The 21153-nt window shown below is 38.3% G+C and overlaps 1 protein-coding gene across 1 annotated transcript in view; it reads right to left on the minus strand.

Annotated features, from left to right (window-relative positions):
- Positions 1-11817, minus strand: part of arhgap24 (Rho GTPase activating protein 24) — a 67356-nt gene extending 55539 nt beyond the window's left edge. The window contains exons 1-2 of the mRNA XM_062434897.1: positions 11761-11817; positions 275-493 (exon numbers count right to left, since the gene is read on the minus strand). Coding sequence (XP_062290881.1) covers positions 275-478 — 204 coding nt within the window. The 5' untranslated portion in view covers positions 479-493; positions 11761-11817. The remainder of the gene's footprint in view (positions 1-274; positions 494-11760) is intronic.
- Positions 11818-21153: the final 9336 nt, after the last annotated feature.

Raw genomic sequence — 21153 nt, forward strand, 5'->3', positions numbered from 1 at the left:
TGCTTTAAATGTGCTATGAGAGTATGCCACCCAAAGACAGTTACTGTGTTTTGTGTAGTTCCTTTGACTTATTTCATAATAATTTTATAATCACACTAATATGAATATTCATTGTAATACATGTTTGATCATCTAAGCTCCTGCATGATTAAAGGGTTAGCAGAGTCATTTGAACCATTTAGTCATGGAATGACACAGCAGTCTGTGAAATCTGATATGTATCATTAATTCAAAGTTATTTGGGATTAGTCTGTCAGTGTGTCTGCAGACTTACCAGGGCTTTGGTCTCCTCCTCATCTTTGTAATAGTAGAGCTGGTCCCCTCTCAGTACAAACCAACGACTGTGCCAAGTCTTGACAAAACCTCCTTGCTTCCTCAGCCACCCACACTTGATGACACTCGGCTTTCCCTGGACCTCTATGTTGGCCTGACCTCCGCTGCGCTTGGGGCTGCTGTGGGACACGCACTGGTCATCCATTACAGCAAGTCTGATCTGCAAAAAGGAGAAACAGTTCAAATCTGTGTAGATTTTCTATGTACACGAAATATATGGTAAACAAACACATTCTGCAACATATTCCAAACAGATGATGCCAAATTTGTAAATGTTCTCTTTCCAAACTTTGAATAAGGAAGTGAAGTCCAGTGAATCTAAAGCTTGATGTTCCAGTATTCTGCAAGATTTCAACCAGTTCAATAATTACAAACACCACAGTCAAACGAGTGAGTGTCAAATGAGTGTGTTCATTTTCACTATTCATTCACTTCATTAATGAAAATCATTTTCTTCTAACATAGTTTCTACCAACTGTCTGCAGCAGAGTCTGTGGATTATCCTGAATGACTTGAACATTATTTCTGAAAAGACACATTCCTGTTGAGCTGTTCAAATTTCATTTTTAATGCTACTGTATGAGAACCATATTCATCACCTCAGAAAATAAAACCACATCTATCTACATACCACTTAGGATAAATTGGAAAACGTTTTGTCTTGTTTTTGAGATTAGAGTGAACCAACCCTTAAAAAGAAATTGGGTCTTTTAGTTTTAGCAGTTAATAACATTGAGTCATAAAAGTGATGTCATGTGGTTTGCCTATCGTGAAGCATTATGGGATATGAAGCAGACAGACTTGAGTGTTGCAAGCAAGCCATTGCTGGAGTGGAAGTGTGGGAGGAGAAATTCATAAATCAGATAACAGAACCGCAGGCCAAACCTCTAATCTGTTCTATCTATTTCTTGTGTCACCCACCTACGTATGTTGGCCCGCTAGTCTTTCCCTGTCACAGTGTAATATTTTGTCTCTCTGTCTCTTTCAAACCTCAACTTTGTTTTTATTTGAACAGAACCTTATTATTCAAGTGGGTGAAATCTGATTTGAAACTGTATGGTTTAGGTATGTGATAAACAACTAAACTACTTTGTTAAGGTTAGAAAATAAATTGTATAAACAACTTTTTCTTAAAGAGGACATATAATGCATATTTTCAGCATATTGTAAAACTCTATTGGAATATGTTTGCATGATTCAAAGTTCAAAAACTCCTTTTTTCTCATACTGGCCCTTTATGCAGCCCCTCAGTTCAGCCTCTGTCTGAAATAGACCATTTTAACTCCTGTCTCTTTAAGGCCCCCTCGCAATGAGCCAACTCTGTTCTAATTGACCAGCTTCTAGAAGCTGCCCTTCAACAGACTAAGTTAACAAACAGTTCAATTCAATTTTATTTTTATAACGCCAAATCACAACAAAATTTATCTCAAGGCACTTTTTATATAGAGCAGATCAAGACAGTACTATTTCATTTAACTTAAAGAGACCCAACATTCCCCCATGAGCAGCACTTGGCAACAGAAGCATGGAAAAACTCCCCTGTAATGGGAAAAAACCTCAAGCAGGGCTCTACAGTCATAGGATTTCACTTCTTTTTCTTGTTCTTTAATAAACTTCTCACTCACATACCTACATGTTTGAGTCCGAAGCTGATCCAAAAATAGTCGAGTGGACAACAAGTGCAACAAAGGCTACAGAATGGACGAACATTTTTGTTCATGCAAACAGAAAGTGTTCAGAGCAGGCTGAAGCAGCATTTTTACATACATTCATCTCAGGTTTTGGAGGTTTGACCATGCTTCACATAGACATCCGACATCACAACAGCACAGAATTAGGTGAAAAACACAAAAGGCATGATGTCATTTTATGTGTTGACTGTTGGTACAAGAAAGGAAGAGTACAGCAGTCAAAGTCAGAACACGGTTTGAACATATCTGTAAATGACTGATTCCAATAGAGCCTGTGCTGAGACTGCCAGAGATTGATGAAAGTCATAACTTAGTTAATGCCACATTAAAATCATCTGTTATTCTTCAGGAATCCTCCAAGGGAAATTTCAGTTTTTGTGTGGTCCTATCCACAACAGAGTCAAAGGTTAGGTTCACATAAAGAAAAGTGAAAGAAAGAAACTCATGACCTGGAAAATGTCATACACTCATTCGTAACAACATACATTCAATGAACTGCCTTACACACATAATGTGTCCATATGCATAACAGATTGTTTAAACCTCTGCATCACTCAGTGACATGTGCCACTACTTGAAGACTGCATCTGTAAGCTTTAAAGAGTTGCCATGTTATCAATGGCTCTGGTTAAGCTTGGCTTGGTGGATGTCCAAACAGCCCACAGGTCCAGATGAGGACCAGATGCAGCCCTGCAGTGTTCCAGGCAGCACTGGAGCAAGTGCAGATGGGCTGCTGCGGTTATTTCCAAACTTTCTCTGGTTCCACGCACATAGTCCAAGTAAGCATGTCCTATATGAATGTGCAAGCACAAACATGTTCTGCATTCCTCTAAAAAATAGCAGTTTTTCACTTGTTTTGCATCGTGGTGGCTATAACCTACCCATTATCTTTTAACCATCTCTACCTAATCTTTGCTGCACTAACATGCTGGATCCATGTGGGGAAAAAAAGGCAGTATTTTCGCTTCACCATCAGTGGAAGCTATCATCTGAAATGAGTTCATTCAAGGGAAAATTCTTCACTGCGTGGGATCATTACACAAGTATTAGAGGGAATAACCGTTGTATCCCTTCTCTATCCACTGCACTTGATTCTTTTGGCTCAAACAATTTCAATGTACACACATGAACAGACACACAAAGACACCATAAATCACAGTCTAGGGTACACCCATCTGTTGATGGAGTCACCTGCTGTGTTGCCAGTCTGGTGCCGCAGCCCCTGCACAATTTCATGCTTCCTCCATAGGGCCTAGTTAACAGCACTGCAGAGACAGTCCTGTGCTGCTACAAACTGAAATGACAAATAACTCAGAGTTTCTTAATATGAATAAGTTGGAGCATGCAGAGAGAAGAAACACTATTTCAAATTTACATTACACTTTAGTCTAGTCCAGAGGTAATAAATGGCCTCACTGGGACATAATCACTACTATATTTGTAAATTACCACACAGATGGAATAAAATTAGTTGTACATTATTGGGTCTTTGGCCCATGCAGTATAACAGCATGATGAATTGTGACATTTAGAAAATTACTCATTTAAATTTTTATGCTCCTGGTAAAAGCCAGTTTGTGAGTTTTAGTCAAACAAATCTAATAGAGTTACGGTCAAAAGATAATCTACCAACAGCAAGAAAGTGATACATCTTGAATTTAATGCACAATATGAAGATGAATTATTGTAGTATAAGCAACAGCATTCAACCTGGGAATTGAAATATGGCACACAGATATACAATTTAAAAATATAATATTTTTCTATTCTTCTTTTTTTATTTTTTTCCAAATCTTGGTCTATATATATTTATTTAACAGGTTTAAGACTGAAGCCTGACAAAGAACCATTCTCAAAGGGGAACATAATTCACTTATCAAACCAATTTGCATATAAAGGAGGATAGTACTGCAATTAAGCACCAAAAAACAGTTAAGATTACTTGGACCATTAACTTGAAAAGCTATTGACTCTGAAAGTGTTTGCGGTATCTGATGGGGAAGTATTTCTCACTGACTCACTCTTTAGACATGTTGCCTACTACAGTATAAACAGTTTATTAGCAAACATATCTATCACAATCTACTCAGGAAACATATCTATTTGTGCACAAGCTAGCACATACAGTATGTTGCGCAATAAACCGTCCCATCACTGGGTGCAGTGCAAGGCTGATGAGGTCTATATCAGGCCAATGGCTAAAAAATACTAAAATGTCACAATGTAAAAAGTTGACTAAAACTATACAAAAATAGTTATGGACTAAAACGCCCAGACTTTTAGTCAACAAAAACATTACTTAAAACAACAGGATGAAATTGACTATAAATGACTAAATATGAATTAAAAAAACCAAAAAAGGACATTTAACAAAGGAACAAGATTGCCTCTGGTTGTATGCCTCTGCCAATCAGTCAGGTTGCAGTTTACATCCATGTCTGTAGAGACTCAAAATAAAAGGAATTAAAGGAATTTAACCAAAGGTATTAAATATATTTCTGTTGCATGTGTTCACATTTAGCTATAAAAGCTGATTCTAATACAACACGAAGTTACAGCCATGACAGTAGAAAAATACTTGATGTTGCTTCAAATTTTAAAACATTGCTTAACACACATCTTCAACGAGTGGCAGAGAAGATCTATTCAATCGCCACAGTTTCAAGTTGACCTTTGACCTGTTGGGTATAAAATTTCATCACCTTATCATTTTATCCTAATAGACGTTTGTGTGAACTTTTGCCATAATAAGTGTATGAATTCTTGAGTTATGGCCAAAAAGGTCACAGGTCACAGTGACCACAAAATTCTACTCTAACCTTAACCCTTAAGTCCAAGTGGATGTTTGTGCCAAATTTGAAGAAATGTTCTCAAGGCTTTCTTGCAATATCACATTCATGAGAAACGGATGGATGGATGGATGGATGGATGGATGGATGGACGAGCCAAAAACATAATGTGTCCGCCCTCAGCTGTTGATACCACAGAGGCATAAAAATAGCTGACAAAATTACCTCCAATACTAGCAAAGAAAATACATTTGTTTAGGTTGATATTCCTGACTTTTGTGAAGCAACAATCCAGCAGGAGCTAAAAACAACATAATTCACCTGTTTTTCAAACCTGGATGTTAGATGAAGCCATTCTTTTTGCAGACACTTCTCTAGTGAAGCTCCCTGGTGATGCCAGATGTGGTTGTAAGCACATTTATGAAGCGACTGCAAAGTGTCTGCAAAAACAAATCACTGCCTGACGGTTTTGTCCAGTCAGCACATTGAAAACAGCCTCCCAACGGTATGTCCCATGTCCCTACATTTGTGTGTGGCAGTGTCTCTGTCCCCTGAGCCTCTGTCCCCCAAATAAGCAGAGGAACTACATACAGTAAATTTTATTAATGTTTTTTTCCCCCATTGTAACAACAAGGTTAGAAAAGGAGCACCGAAAAGCAAAGCAATAGGAGATCTAGCCTGGAATATGAGGACTATAACCTCTGTACCATAAACTTATTCTGATTATATAAATAGTGCCTATTTTAGGCACTATTGATGATGACTAATGTCCTACGTGTATGTTACATTTAGAATAAGGAAAGGAGATGAGAACGTCAGAATGAAACCCTTCATACACTAGACAAAGTATGTAAAGTAAACATAGTAAGAGATTCAAATGGCGTTTGGTGATGACGTCAAGTCTGACCCTAGCATAATGAATGAGACAGTATGATGTGGCATCTAATATATCCAAATTGGCAATTAACGCTACCATCTGCTTATGTCTCACAGACTTGATTAAACACTTGATTCTGTCTCAAGTCTCAGTGAACATCCTGAGTTAAAGAACATCTCAGCATTTTCTCACAGCATGCCGGAGAACTTTGACCGTACTAAGAAATCAGTCGGAAGAGTCACTCTGACCTTCACTGTAAACAACAACAGCTCAGACAGCTACGCACACACGCACGCGCACACACACACACACACACACACACACACACACACACGTGCACTCAAAAGGACTGCAAACATAGTCACGAATCAGCCCCCTAAGGTTTTCTGGCATGCGCTATCATTTCTTAGCAGGATGCAACGTATCTGTGGCTCTGTGGTTCGTTGAAGAAATATCAATAAATTCTAACTGCACAAGTAAAAAAGGAAAAGAAAGGAGGGACTTCTCTCCGTGAGGGGTACAAATCTTTCAAACAACGATTACTGTTTGTCTCCATTCGTGCACAGAGATATTAGTATTCTCTCTCTGTCTGTGTCCATCATTAAAATGGGTACTGAGCCAGGCCTTCTCAGGTTCGGGCTCTCCTTTCTGTTGGTTTAAAAATATGCATCTGTCAGTGAAATCATAAAATGCAGCTACTGGATGTGTCCTAAGTGATGAAAGTTGTTCTATGAAGAGCCAAGAAGGGACTGAATTGTACAATAAATCATTTTCTATTGTTGCCAGGGACACAACCATTTGATGTTAAGCGATACTTTGGATGATGAACCTATGCATGATTAAAACAGCACCGTTTTTTGTCCAGCTCTATGGGATGATGCACAGTTTACTCATTAATCTTTGAAGTATTTTCTTCATGTGTAAATTATGTCAAATGCCTGATATCATGTAACATCATAGTTATACACAAAGGATATCTAAAGGTCTAAACAAGAGAGAGTTTGATTAGATTGTACAATCTCTGAAATGTGATACCTCGTAACACATTGTCCACACAGAGCTGGTCTCACAGCATCAGGAGGCTGCTAGTTTCCACTGCTTACACAGACTATTTGCTCACCATATGGGAAAAGCCTGAGCTTCTGTTTGACACTTCTTTGTTTGAATGGAGCTGGTTTAGAGTAAAGGAGACTGAGGCCTCTCTTCACAGTCTGGCTCACCCTTGAGGAAATTAAATTCATGTTAAGGAAGATCCATCCAACTCCTCCCAACCTTTTTTTTTTGTTTGTGCCAGAACTGCCAAAAGTTTTGGTGTCAGGTAAGGAGAGTGGAAGGAAATCTTCTGTGACCACAGGAAGTGTCCGGTTAACATAGCAGTGAAGGAGCACTCTGTGAAGAGAAAGTTGGACTCAACAGATACACTGCCTTTTCCATGCAGTGATATCCTTGAAGCATTTCACACTGGAACTTTTCTGAGTAATGGTGAAAATCTTCAGAAAATAACTTTTTTCAGCTCTTCAATCTTAATTGTTTTCTGTAATAAGATCACATTTTCCTTGAATATAGTTGTCAAAAAATCTAAGTTGTAATAGTTGTAAATAATCTCCTGCCCAAAGCCTTAATAATTCACAGATGAATAGCAGACATGATTTTTTTTATTTATGTCCTTTAGCATGTGGCAGACAGTGCCATTACCATCTGTCTGTCTGCAGTCCCCAGTTTTGCATTTTCAGCAGCTGCTGTACTCCACACTGGCCTGAGTGCTTGCCAGTAATCCCCCTGCCAACTTTCCTCACATGAAGCAAAGGTCAATTGTGCGTAACATGTGTAACAGAAAAGTCACTTTGGTGACAAAAAAGGACTACCTTTTAGTCTTTTAGTCTATCTATCTATCTATCTATCTATCTATCTATCTATCTATCTATCTATCTATCTATCTATCTATCTATCTATCTATCTATCTATCTATCTATCTATCTATCTATCTATCTATCTACATATCTATCTATCTATCTATCTATCTATCTATCTATCTATCTATCTATCTATCTATCTATCTATCTATCTATCTATCTATCTATCTATCTATCTATCTATCTATCTATCTATCTATCTATCTATCTGTCTATCTATCTATCTGTCTCTTTATCTGTCTTTAGCGACATCTTGCTTCTTTTTTTAAAAATTGTGTGTGTTGACCTGGTGTGTGTTGACCAGCAGTCTAAACTGAACTTGAGTATTTTGTACATGTTGTAAAGATAGGCTGTCTAAACCCTTCTTAAAGCTTCCTGATGTTGCAGATACACACATTATACCAACACTATGGGATACTATGCACAATGTTATAGGAAACTGTGAGGTAATCTGTGATAGAAGTTTCAGTTTCAACTGAACTAATTGGGCTGGGGAACATATTTAATTTGCTTTTTAAGTTGGCTTACTGCAGCCAAAGTTAGTCAATTTTAAAAGAAAAAAAAAAAAATGAATCAAATAGTCTACACGATTGTCAGACGATAAGGAGAAGAAGAAAAATATTATGTGTCCCAAAGCCCAAGACGCAACATAAAATGTTTTGTTTTGTCCAGAAAAGCAGCCCACAACCCAAAGCAATTCAGTTTACTATCAAAGAGGACTAAATACATTAATATTTGTTGTCAGACAGAAAGATTCAAAACAATAAATAAATTATCAAAAAAGTTGATGATTAATTTTCAATTGTTCAGCTAAAGCATTCATTGTTGTCGCTCTACTCAGTGTAATTATACTGTAAAGGACTCCTGATTGGGTGCCCCTGGGCCTGTCCTGCAATCTGTCCTTAAATCAACAGATAAAATACTGCTCTTCGTGTCTCTGAGAGTCTCAACTCACTCTCATGATGTCTCTTGCATTGAGTACACCAATAAAGTTTCCAGTAACATGTAATTGGTGAACACAGGGGATGCTTGCACATGCAAATCAGCATGTTTGACAGCTGATTGAATCCACCTGGCAGTGACATAAACTGCATCTGTGTTTCATTAGCAACCATTTCTCAAGAGTCAATTCAGATCAAAGCCAATACATTTTTGACAAAGTCCATGTTCACCTAATAAACCTGTGAGTTTTGATTGTTTGTTTATGTGCACTAACCACCTTAGTGCCCTACCAACAGCGGAAAACACCACAAAACATGCAACAGAGGAAACATGAACTTCACATTGCCAGTCAATGCTGTAAACCCTTTAAATATCCCCCAGCAACCTCCCCCCTTAGAGTCTGCACAGAAGGGCCTCCATAGCCCACATGTGTTAAAGACAAATATAACCTTCCACTACCAAAACTGCTACCTCGAGAGCAGCCTGTTTCTGTTAGATTCCTGCTGAAAAGTCACAGAGGTGAGAAGAGAGCATGTTTCTTGCTGTGCTGTTGCTGTGCTAATCATTGGAGAGGATGTGAAAGAGGAAGGGCTTCAGAATGGGCACAGATGGAAGTACTCACTCATACATACACACACACACACACACACACACACACACACACACACACACACACACACACACACACACACACACACACATACACATAATAAAATGAAAGGCATACATCGCTCCATCCAACATAAGTCCGGTCTGTCATGATTTAATGCTGAGGTAGGTTACGGTGAGGTGCTGATAGGAGGAAGCAATCATTCATGATGGGGCAGGTATGTTGTCTGTGATCAGTCACTACCCACACACAACCGACTGTGAGTCACAGAGAGATAGGTGGATGGATGAAAGCAGGGAGAGGGGAAGAGAGGTGAAGATGGGCAGTATAATGTATCACAAACACAGAAGGATCAGTTCTTATGGTCGATTTTCTTTCTGCTTTCTTGCTGCTGAACTCTCTAATAAACTGTCAGGCTTTCATGTGTGAATCAATGCCATGAGTCAGGGTCTATTTTGTCTACACACAGATTTAGACACCATATGTGGCCCCCTTCGTAGTCTACAATGCAGCCCTTTTGGTATGATACACTCGTTACTCCCTCACTGCCACTGTCACTGCCCCTCCCTCTCCATTTTCCTCCACGCCATGTGTCACCGTATGTCTGGGAACTGAGCAGCCCTGTAGAGAAATAAGGGTGAAGACTGTACATTGACCACTGACTCAGTCTACATGTGTTTCACAGACTGTTACAAGTGATTCAACATTATTGTTGATGTGGTTATATTTTGTGATGGAGTGATATGAATGCAGAAGGATATTCTCCCCACAAAATATGCGTGAATGTGTGCAGCCACAGAGTGAGAGAGCGCACTGAAAATCACACCTGGTGATCATAGTCTTTTTCACCAGGGATGTTGTTTGCTGTAGCAATTTGGGAGGGTGGAAACTAAACTGACTTTAAAGTTCATTTAATAGATGTTAAAGGAATAGATTCATTTCTTTCAGACAGAGAGTTACATGAGAAGATTGATAAGCCTGTGACTGGTATCAATCATCTGATGTATCTTTCTGCCGGAAGGCGAATAAGCATACTTCCTGAACTATCAAATGGTTCCTTTAAGGCCAAATGACCTCTACATTTTCTTTAATTTTGATCTGAACTCCAGTTTTGTCTCCATCCCCTCATTTATTCCAATAAACAGATATCACAAAGTTAGACCTGGGAACAGCCGCGTGAAGCAGCTGACATGGGGAACCTGATCCCTGGGCTTTCCATCAGCGCAGCTTGTGCACTGCAGACATTCCTAGCAAACAGGGGTAATCATATCTTCCTTCCTTCTACCTCATCTCGTGCCCTGTTTGCTCTCACATAGTTCCTTTCCACTAACACACCAGGTGGTGAAACAAGTTGCAGAGAGAGAGAGAGAGAGAGAGAGATGTCGTTCTCTCCTCCCTGCCATTTTATCATCATTTTCTCTTATTGTGCTTTCCTTCTCATCCTTTTATCCTTAATGTTCCTTTTCCTTTTGGCTTCAGTTGAGAGTATTCTGTGTGTAGTTGAATTCACCCTCGCACATGCGGTACAACTTTCACATTAATCCAGACATAATTATGTTCCCCTCTCTGTTTGGCCAGCCGACAGCCGGACAGGGGGTTGGTCATTTGGATGGCATATGCAATGGTCTCGCCATCTGTATGTCCTGCACCAGAATTAGCAAGCCCTTGCAGAGTACTGGTCTCACACAGCCACAGCAAGTGCACTGAATTTAAACTGAGAGACTAAATTTACCTGTAGAGAAATTTGCTGATTGCTACAGTAACTTGTAATAATTTTTTGTTTCAGTCATGTTGTTGCAGGCTGATGAGGTAACTAATAAGCTTGAGATAAAAATCATAATCATAACTTTACTCATTTTTGCAACATGTTTAACAGATTCCCTGCAGGTCCAATCAGGTGTCAAACAACTTGTGTGTTGTGCAGTAATTTCCCCTGGTGCATCTCATCCCCCCCCTCACTTATGAAGCTTACTGCTGGTGACACCCCTGGATGAGTGGTGCCACTAGTTTAACATAGTGGAAATGTATCAGATTAATGAATCATTAACCTAGTGATCAAATCCATTAGAAAATGACTGATGCTGGAATTTTTTTTGTATAGTCTGGTCCAAAAAATGATCAGCACCGATGTCTCATGTCAATGTTCAGTAAACTGACAACGCTTTCAGACCTCCTCTGCTTGTGTCGAAAGAAAATGACTCACATGCAAAATATTACAGTTAACACATCTAGGAAATGACTACTACTACTACTACACCCACATAATCACGCTACATTAGTTAATATTATGTATATTACACTTTTCATACAAAGTTCAGTGGCAGGGATACGTGCTTAAAATGGAAATTACATAACTTCAAGTGTCACTATCTCCCTTTAAGATAAGATTGGAACAGTCAGTCTGAGCATTTACCTACAGCATCTTCACATCCATACTGTGCCAAAATGTGTAAATATGTGTGAATGTGGCTCAGGAACAGTGGGGACATTGCCACAAAACAACCAACTTTTTTTTCCTTTTTTTTTTACTGGTAAAATAAAATAACACCTCAGATTCCAATATAAAATTGTGCTACCATAGCAACAACATAAACAGTAGACTCACCTTTCAGATAAACAGCCCTTATGAATCCCTCAGCTCTGACGTATGGTGATACACAAGTATTGTATCCAATCCAATGACAATCAATCGATCAACAACAGAGATCCTGGACTGAGAGAAGCTGAAGTTGTACACCAGCTCTTCTGCCACAGCTGGTGCTGCTGCTCTTCTCCTGGACTGACTCAGTGTGCACGGAGTGGACTGAGTTAGCTGGTATAAACTTTTCCTCTGACTGCTCACACCATCTGCATGCATGAGAAAGTCTCCGCTGTGGACAGGATGGCTGTCACGGTCAGCACAGTCACACATGAGGCAGGCACCATTACAGCGTGAGTCCGCCCAGACACATGCACACCCACATGCACTCTCTCACACATAAACACACACACTCACTCACAACACTGCAGTCCTGACTCCTCCAGTCATCCTGGCTTGTGAGACGCTCACACTCAGTCTGAGAGGACCGTGTGTGTTTGTTGGTTACAGAGAGGAGGAGGGAGGAGAGAGGGAGGGGGAATGTGTGTGTGTGTGTGTGTGTGTGTGAGAAAGAGAGAGAGCATGTTTGAGGAAGTCTCAAGATGAGAGCTCTGACTGAGCAGTGCTCCAGCAGTGCAGCTGACTTTCTCTTGTATTTCACATTACACAGAAGCAACTGGCAGTTTTTAAACCTCGCTCTCATATTGTGTCCCACTCTTTTCAAGATTTTAACAGCCAAGAAATGACCAAACTTTGCTCCAGTGTTTAACTGTTATGATTCACAGGTGAAATATAAATTCGGAATTTTCCACAAGTAATTTAGCAGAAAGCTGCACCGGTTTTAAGGTGTTTCGAGATTACATATACAAATGACTGCGTGCATGCAGCTCGACAAACATTTATTCAGTGACTCTTTCCTCACTTTGGTGCAAAACCAGCTGTATACACACGAGTGCAAACGGCATTTTGGGAGTGGTCTTAAATTTCTTTCAATTGCACAGTCTTGCAGGATTTTCTTTTTTCCATGAAGAACATGTGTGTCTGACTAAAGATGAACATTTAATCATTTACAGAATGTACACTCTGCATGAAGAATGGAAATGATAGCAAAAATTCAATGTGCACTGCATTCAAGCTCAGTCATACATTTATTAAGCTTCTTATCTGCTTCTTACAATCTCCCTCATCACCAAAAATATTGATTTATGACAAGTGAATGTTAATAATGTGACTTCAGTGCATGGTTGTCATGCAAGGGAAAAACATGTAAATAAGTAATGTTCACTAGTGAATAGCTTAGAGAATATACTGGCTTCAAAGAAAATGAAAACACCTTTCAAAACAGAGCGCAAGAGATGGAACAAGAGTTTATGTTGTTTACTGCTTTGCAGATTCAAAACAATAAGATTTATGCAGAAAAAAAGAAGACATGAGGAGATCTCTCAAATCTTATGAAGATTTCAAAAATGTGCTACCCTGATGGACAAATACTCACCAGCAAAAGTCAATTTCACAATTTCTAATGTTACATCTATACTTAAATGGCCAACATGCAGGCTACAATTTAAATTATCACCACAAGACAGATGCAGAACCTTTACATAATCTTAACGTGTCCCTGGCACCTGTCAGCCACATCCATCTGTCCTGAAAATCACTTCATTACTTGGAAATTCCAGTCTGAGTGGGTGGTGACTGATGTGTCAACAGTAATTACTTTGTGCAAATCAAATTATCAGGGTGAGAATGAGTTTATTTACAAACTACAATGCTAAAGAATTAGCCTCACACATATGAGGATGGGGGTGAATCTGACTCAGGAAGTGTGTGTATTGTGGTACAATCCTAGAAGGTCTGGTTGTGTGAGGTGACGGGAAGTTCCACTGCTATGGTGTTGAATGTGGAGGAGGTGATGCTAACAAACACAGTCCTGGCTGGGTTATTAAGGTGTTGTGGGTCAAGTGTGAGGGCAGGGTGAGCACATTATCTATCGATCTGTTTGATGTAGAGGCAGACTAAGCAGTGAAGCAGGAATGAGGTCTGACTTGATGGCATACGCTGTCACATTTGGATCTTATATCACTGTCTGTCAAATGATCGATCAAAGAGGCGACAGCGGTACAGAGATCGGCCCAAAGCTTTTCTGAATGCACAGACCGTGAAAAGATTTTTCACCAGATAACCTCTCCATATTGTCCACGTTTACTTGATTCTTGTTTGTTAGAGACATTGCACTGATGGCATATTCACAGCTACAGCAATGACACCTGTGATTCCCACAAACAAACACAAGGTATTTTTACATTCACATTAACTTGTGACACATTAACACATTTGATGGCTTTAGTGGGGATGTGAGTTATAAGCATTTCAACCAAAGAGTCATTTGTTTTCTTTGATATTGTTGTTTTTCAATTTGTTGCATTTTTTAGAATCCTGAAGAAGCCTTTATTTCATCTGAAAAAAGAAAGACCATTTAATTATGCTGTGAAATGTCTGATTGATCTTGAGAGACTTTGGGAGTTTTTGACTCTTAGGTTGGGATCCAGTGATCTAGACAATCGTGACTCCAACTCAGGTTAATGTGCATGTCTTCTACAGCCGTTATTATGAGACTTACATATTAAATATAACGTATGGCTGCACTTATTACTTGCAATGTCACCGTTTGTTTGTTGCAAAACAATTACCATCAAAAAAGAAACTTACATTTTGAAGTTTTGCATACGTACTGACTTTGGTTCAACTGCTCATGGGCAGAATACTTACTTTTTGTTACCCTATATGATAAAGTCATTATAAAATTCCACAACATGTCATTAAAAAAGCACATTTTTTATGGCTGTTTTTTACTTGCAGCTGTGCAAATATTGTTATATCTCACTAATCAGAACTCATTCCTCCCAATAAAACATAATCACCCCACAGAAGGTGTGTTTTCTGGGTGTTAATAAAAGATTAAACGAAGATTAAATGATATGTTTTGAGCAAATAACAGTAGGCACAGAGCCATCTGTCCGCACCCATCCCTCAGCATGTTTTATTATACTCGCAGGATGTGTGGAATGCTGAAAATGAAACTCTGTGACCTTGTGACGTAAGATGTGGCCATCTGTAAACAAACTGATGTTGCATCTACTCCCATGAGGCATGCTTGGGGACCTTATCTGATAGGAGATTACTCTTCAGATCAGAATGAATGAATCTTCACAGTGGAGGCCTCTGCATGGGAATTAAAATAATCTCAATGGGTCTGCTGTTCTCAGGGCCTTGCAGTCAGAGGTTTCGGACAGTTGGTGACTTTTGGACAGATAATGAAAATCTTTGGAGGCCCACGCAGACAAGAAGCCATTCTCAGTGGACTGGAAAGACACTAGAACTCAGTAACTTAAAGTGTATGATTTTAGGGGCCCCTACCATAGCAATTGTATCCTCTTACTCCTCCAGTCATTGTATGTAGCTGTTATGAATTATGAATGGAAAGCAAAATTAGATAGACAAAATGATATCCAATGACTGCCCCACAGTGTCTCAGAGTAACCACATATTCTAAAGCAAAGACAGCTATTTGACTTGTGTTGTGCTCTTCACTTTAAGCCTACCAAGAAGAGTTTTAAGGTGTAAGAGGCCAACTGTCTTGTCATTAAGAAAAAAAGGCTTGCACACAAAGAAAAAGAAGTCTCTTTAGATGTAAAAAAAAAAAAAAAAAAAAAAAGGAAAGAAATGTATCTAATATCTAAAAAGATTGAAAAACATTGTGAAAATGTGAAATGTGACTTTCCACCCACAAGACCATCCTCTGTGCAACTAAGAATGATGAATAAAAACCTAAAATAGATTGTAAAACAATCTATAAGTGAATATCAGTGAGCTACATTGTTTTTAGGTAAGATGTGCGTGCTCTTTAACATTCATTAGTAAGATTGTTGATACCATGAAGGAGTTGTTGTTGGTCAAGATCACCCCTACGTTGTTTTATACATGTCACTGCTTACCTCAATTTGTTTCCTGACCTCAATGGAGACAAGAAAAATGCAGTAGGAAGGTCACCTCTCGTTCTCTTAACTTGCTGACGGTTGTTTTGAAAGGTCAAAACAAACCCAGGCAAAGACACACATACTGCCTTTAAGCATGGGCAACTTTCCCTTACTTCATTTTACACTAAAATGAAAAATCTAATTGATCCTGACTTCCATTAACTGCAAACAACCCTAAACCTCCACATACTACAATAATAGCGTACATGAATTATCGATAATAGAACTATAACAGCAGGGTAATGGCACTGTGTTTTGTGCCCTTTATTTTACCTTCATGTACAGTCTCTTGTTTAGGTATTGCAATGGTCTAAGCCTCCCTCAGGGATAAAAAAAATTGAACATTTTTTGCTGATACAGTAGTATTACTTTGGCGTTTGTGCTCACCTCCACAGGAGAGATCATATCTCATCTCTTTCGCTGGTGCAATATCGCTCTCTGGTGGTGATTTCTAAAACGAATTAGTAGATTAGTAAATCAAATCAACGCCTTGTTTATAGCTGTTAATATTTAAAGTTGACAGATTGACACATTAATCCTTGTAAATTGAATGTATTACTTGATTTTTTTTGTATTATGATGTATGGCATTGTGACAGTAGCCTTTGATTAAGACTGTGTTTGTACTATAAAATGCTGATCTGTCTTAATCCAGATGGAAAGACATTCACCCAAATTACTGCATGAAATCAAAGTTAAATCTTATATTTCAGCTTTTGTCTTTTGTCAGTTACCTTAAAATACCTGTAAAATAATTGTATGATACAATGTCAGTAAGGAGCCACTAGAGGTCCATGTGTCACACAAAAAAAACCCAACACATATTACAGAGGGATAAAAGAAGGGTACTCGTGCATTTCAAAAAACTAAGTTCCATATGTTAGTGTATTATTTATGATTGACTTATTTTACTTTAAACTTACCAATGATTGGAATTTATGTTTTCATAATATTACAAGGTGTATGTACTAATTAATTTCGTTTGCAATTCATCAAACACATTCTCTGAAGCTTATAACTTATATATCAATGTTGGCAAAACACAGTTATTAATATAAAAACTGTTTTAAGTAATGTTTTTACCTTAACAGTTTAAATTAATTGATTAACTTGAACAGCTTCACTATAAATGCAGCCTGCTCTCTGAAGGTTCATAAGCACTGCTCAACTGATGCCCTCCTTCAGTAAAATTACCTAAAGTGCTATTTTATGTTAAAGTCATCATTGAGCACTGCAAATGTTTCTCATGATATATCGAACCAACACTGTAAATCGGTGCAGTATACTGACAGCACACAGCCGTATGTGGCGACTTTGCCTTGTTGCATCGTAAAGTCCTATTTTCTTTAAGTCATGTGTATGACACCCAACATTTGGTACATATCTGATGTGAAAAACGCTTTTATACATATCAAGTGATTCTGGTTGATTTGATTTCAATTTAAAATTTGCATCAGGCATACAATATACAACAAATGAATAATGCAATGCAGGCTTTAATGGTTAATTTAGCTATACAGTTCAAGTAAAAAAAAAAAAAATCCAAACAAATTGATGAACAAACTGAGAAATTAACTCTTTTAACATGTTTAAAAGTAATATTCTAGTAGTGTCGGTATTTGCTTGACACTACATCTGAAAGCTGAAAGCAACCATGACAGATTGAATACCTATTAAAGTCAAACATTGTAATTTTCCTCATGCTGACATGACCTGAAGACATGATATTTTTTCACTCATCATTATGTCACTCAACAAAGTATATTTTCTGGGAGTGTTTTCTGCATAGTGTAAATAGCAGGAGGAGATGGTAAAAAAGGAAACAGACAAAATCTTTCTCATAGGAAGTGAGAAGGATTTTTACTCAACTACGATGCTTCAATACTATAAATCATGATCAAAATGTGCTGTAACTAATCATCAGATAGGAAAACACACTTAAAGCAATGCAACTACCTGAATAGACTTTCTGACAGTTGGATTTATTTGTCAACCAGCTAGTAAAAGTAACATTACTACTCTCTTTAAGTAAACCCATGTTCCTGCTGACGTCATTTCGTCAAGAAAAAGACAATCCCTCCAGGGGTCAGCAGCCTGTCAGGTCGCCCAGGTCAAGGCTCCAGCCGCTTCTTTCACTACTGCCAGTTTACTGCAAGATGTTTGTGACAACTGATAAAAAAACAGGGGAAAGAAGGATATGAAAAAGAAGGGAAACCCCTGGAATGAAGGAGCCACAGTGTTCATTAATCAAACTTGGTCCATTAGTTGAGTAGAGTGACCTGACAGCGTGTGAGCTACAGTGCTTGTTGATACTTTTCTTAAGCTTCGGCTTTGATATCTTCTATCAGTGTAATCAATCACGTCGCTTAATTTCCTCTTTCGTAGTGGTTGTGTCTTGTCTCCAATAAGCCTTGTCATTCTGCAGCAACAATAAACAACCTGTTGAGGCAGAGCCAAACTGTAAATACCAGAACATCTATTTGCAGTAAATCAGTGTTATTTACTACTCCGTTCACGCACCTTTGTTTCTGCAGAGGCGGCAGTGACGTGTTCAGGGAGTCAGATAAAGGGTATTTCTCACCAACGCTTTCCTGTTATTTTCCAGTGTCCTTTGTTTGGATGCGAGGCCTCGGCCTGTCGGTTCTCAGGGGAACGAGAGGAACATTACGAGCCTGAGCTCTTATGAACAAGCACACGCAGACTGCTCCCATACCTGTCTGTATCGCTGTGTGTGCGTGCGTGCGTGCGTGTGTGTGTGTGTGTGTGTTTGTGCGTGTGTCACCTTGTCCTTACAGTGAGATACATGAGTGCTGTGAAAGGGACTTGGTCTTTTATGCCTTTGATTGGTATCATACATGACTATGAAGATCAAGAATGTATTACTATGTATGTCTTTATTGTCACGCTTTTACTTTACATAGCATTTAGATGAAAGAATGATATTTTGTCACTCACATTTATTCGATTTACAAGCAAATTTCCCATATTTTAAAACGTGTCTCATAGGCAGCTTGTTTGTTAATGCATGTTTGAATGTTTTTTTTAAGGAATAATTGAACAAAGTGGATAGGAACAAGAGGACAGGGCCTTGCAGCTTTGTGTCACTTATAAATTCCAGGCTATCAAAATGTCACTTGAAAAAATCCTTGCTTTTGAATTCCTGTGCTGGGCAGACACAACAACAACAGGAAGAAGGGCCATTTTCACAGGTGTCAGGAAGCACAGGAAATAAACAAGCTGAATACTGGAAAACATTTTTGTACCAGTAAGAGTCAGAGGTGAGGCTAATAAGAAATATTTTTAGCACGGATGAGATTATTTTGCAATTGTGACCAAGATCTTTGATATAATTTAGAACTTTAATACTGCCTGATGACGTATTACAGATGACTAAAGAGAAATAGCATCTCTAATCAAGGGGTCATTTATTGTGCTTGATTGTGACTTACTTGGGTTCCCTTAAAAAAAAAAAATCAAAGTCATAAAGTCAATGAACATTTTATCTGCTGGTGTTAAACTGAACTAGCATCTTTATCACAGAGGAACATGCATTTGAGTCCATTCATATAATTTACAATCAATGAGAAAAAATTCAGTCTCTTGCTAAATGCATCAGTGATTTTATATTTATTGTCACATGATGTGATTTCCTTAATAACACTTTTACATTCACATAAAAAAACTATTTGTTCTAAGGATTTGAGGACTTTTATTAATTGTATTTTCTGGGAAAGTTGCAAACTTATTAAGTATTAGTTAATGAATAGTACAATTGAATATTGACACACTTACCAGACGACATGAAAACATTTAGGATTTATTTCAGTTCTACAAGCTGAAATTCTCTGTGCAGCTGAGGTAAGAGTTGAAAGACTGAATGTTTCCTGCAGTAAGAAAATGGTTTTATATGTATTTCTGAAGAAAGACCTTAAGCAACGTCTGAGAGATGAGATTTTTTATTCAGGACTCCTTAATCCATGTGGACTAATGTAAGTCTCATCTGCCTCTGCTGTACTTCAGCTTTATAAGCAGAGCTGAGCTTAGAAGCTTCTCCTTAGCTATACAGACTGAGAAACTTTACTTCTTCAAATCCTCTCCCACCAGCGGTACCGTCTGTCTTTGTTCTTCAGTTCTACTTGAGTTATTAGTGGTAAAAATATTTTTCCATGACTAAGAGACGCTTTCTGCATGGGAACAAAGAATATTTTGCCATTTGTGGAAGCAAAGAAAGTATGGCGTGCCACGACTTGAGAGTTAAGTGTGCCCAAAAATTCTCAGGACTAATAACTACTTCTGCTCCTGTGTATGGGTATAGCATTTCATATCATCATGGGAAACAAGACTCTGACAAGGATTCCTTCAGCTCATAAGACTTCTCTCCAGACTTCTGAGTATTTAGACACTTACACTGCTCAGAGGACCTTTTTCAACCTCCCATAAATAACTACTGGGACTTCATCCATGTTATCTTAAGAATATAAATGTCTCCTCTTTTTTTTTTTTTTTTTTTAAACCAAACTTCTATTCAGAATTTGATGTACCACAGTTTCTGGGCCAACAAAATACATTAACACAAGGGAAAACACCAAACATGATGTGACATAATGAAATATAAAAAAGAAAAACTTAGGAGACAGTTGCCCCAGCCTTCATTTTATCAATTCACTCACAACAGTTTAGTTCGCCAGTAATTATGACCTGTTATCATAGATCATATTAATTCCAGTGATCATATAACCATACCTTTACAGTAGGTGATCATGAGCAAAACCAAGCTTATAAAAGACTGTAGTGTGCCAAACAATACTAAAAGCCCACTGAGAAGATTCTACAGTCTAAAGATGTACCTCTTTTGTTGGTGAAACTCAGGTAAACTCCCATCACCTGGATAATATTATCCCTACAGTGGAGAGCGGTGATGGTGACATCTTGCTATTTGGGGTGCCCCTTAGCTGTCATTGAGATCATCTAAGAACAATGCTAAAGACATGGACAAAATTTGAGATTCAGTAAAATCTTCAACGTGACAGTAAGTTAGAACATGCAACCAATATGTGGCTGCTGGACGGCTTTCCTTCAGATCTGTAAATGCTTTAGTCCAAACAGGAGCCCAAATTTGAACAGAAAATCTGATTTGGAAGCCTGAAGATTAATTTTATCCAAATCTAGGTCTGCAAAACTGGCAGAGATAAATGCAGGAAGACATGAACAACAGCAACAAACTACTGAATAAATAGAAGAAAACGTACTATTTAAACTCTGCTAAGCGCATAAAAACTCCATATATTTATATAAATATTTACATTTGACAACACAATTTATTTTACATTTTCATTTGATATTTATTCGTCTTCTACAATTTGGCTGCACAGACAGCTCACATT

The sequence above is a fragment of the Scomber scombrus genome, chromosome 15 (assembly GCF_963691925.1).
Source record: "Scomber scombrus chromosome 15, fScoSco1.1, whole genome shotgun sequence".
NCBI lineage: Eukaryota > Metazoa > Chordata > Actinopteri > Scombriformes > Scombridae > Scomber > Scomber scombrus.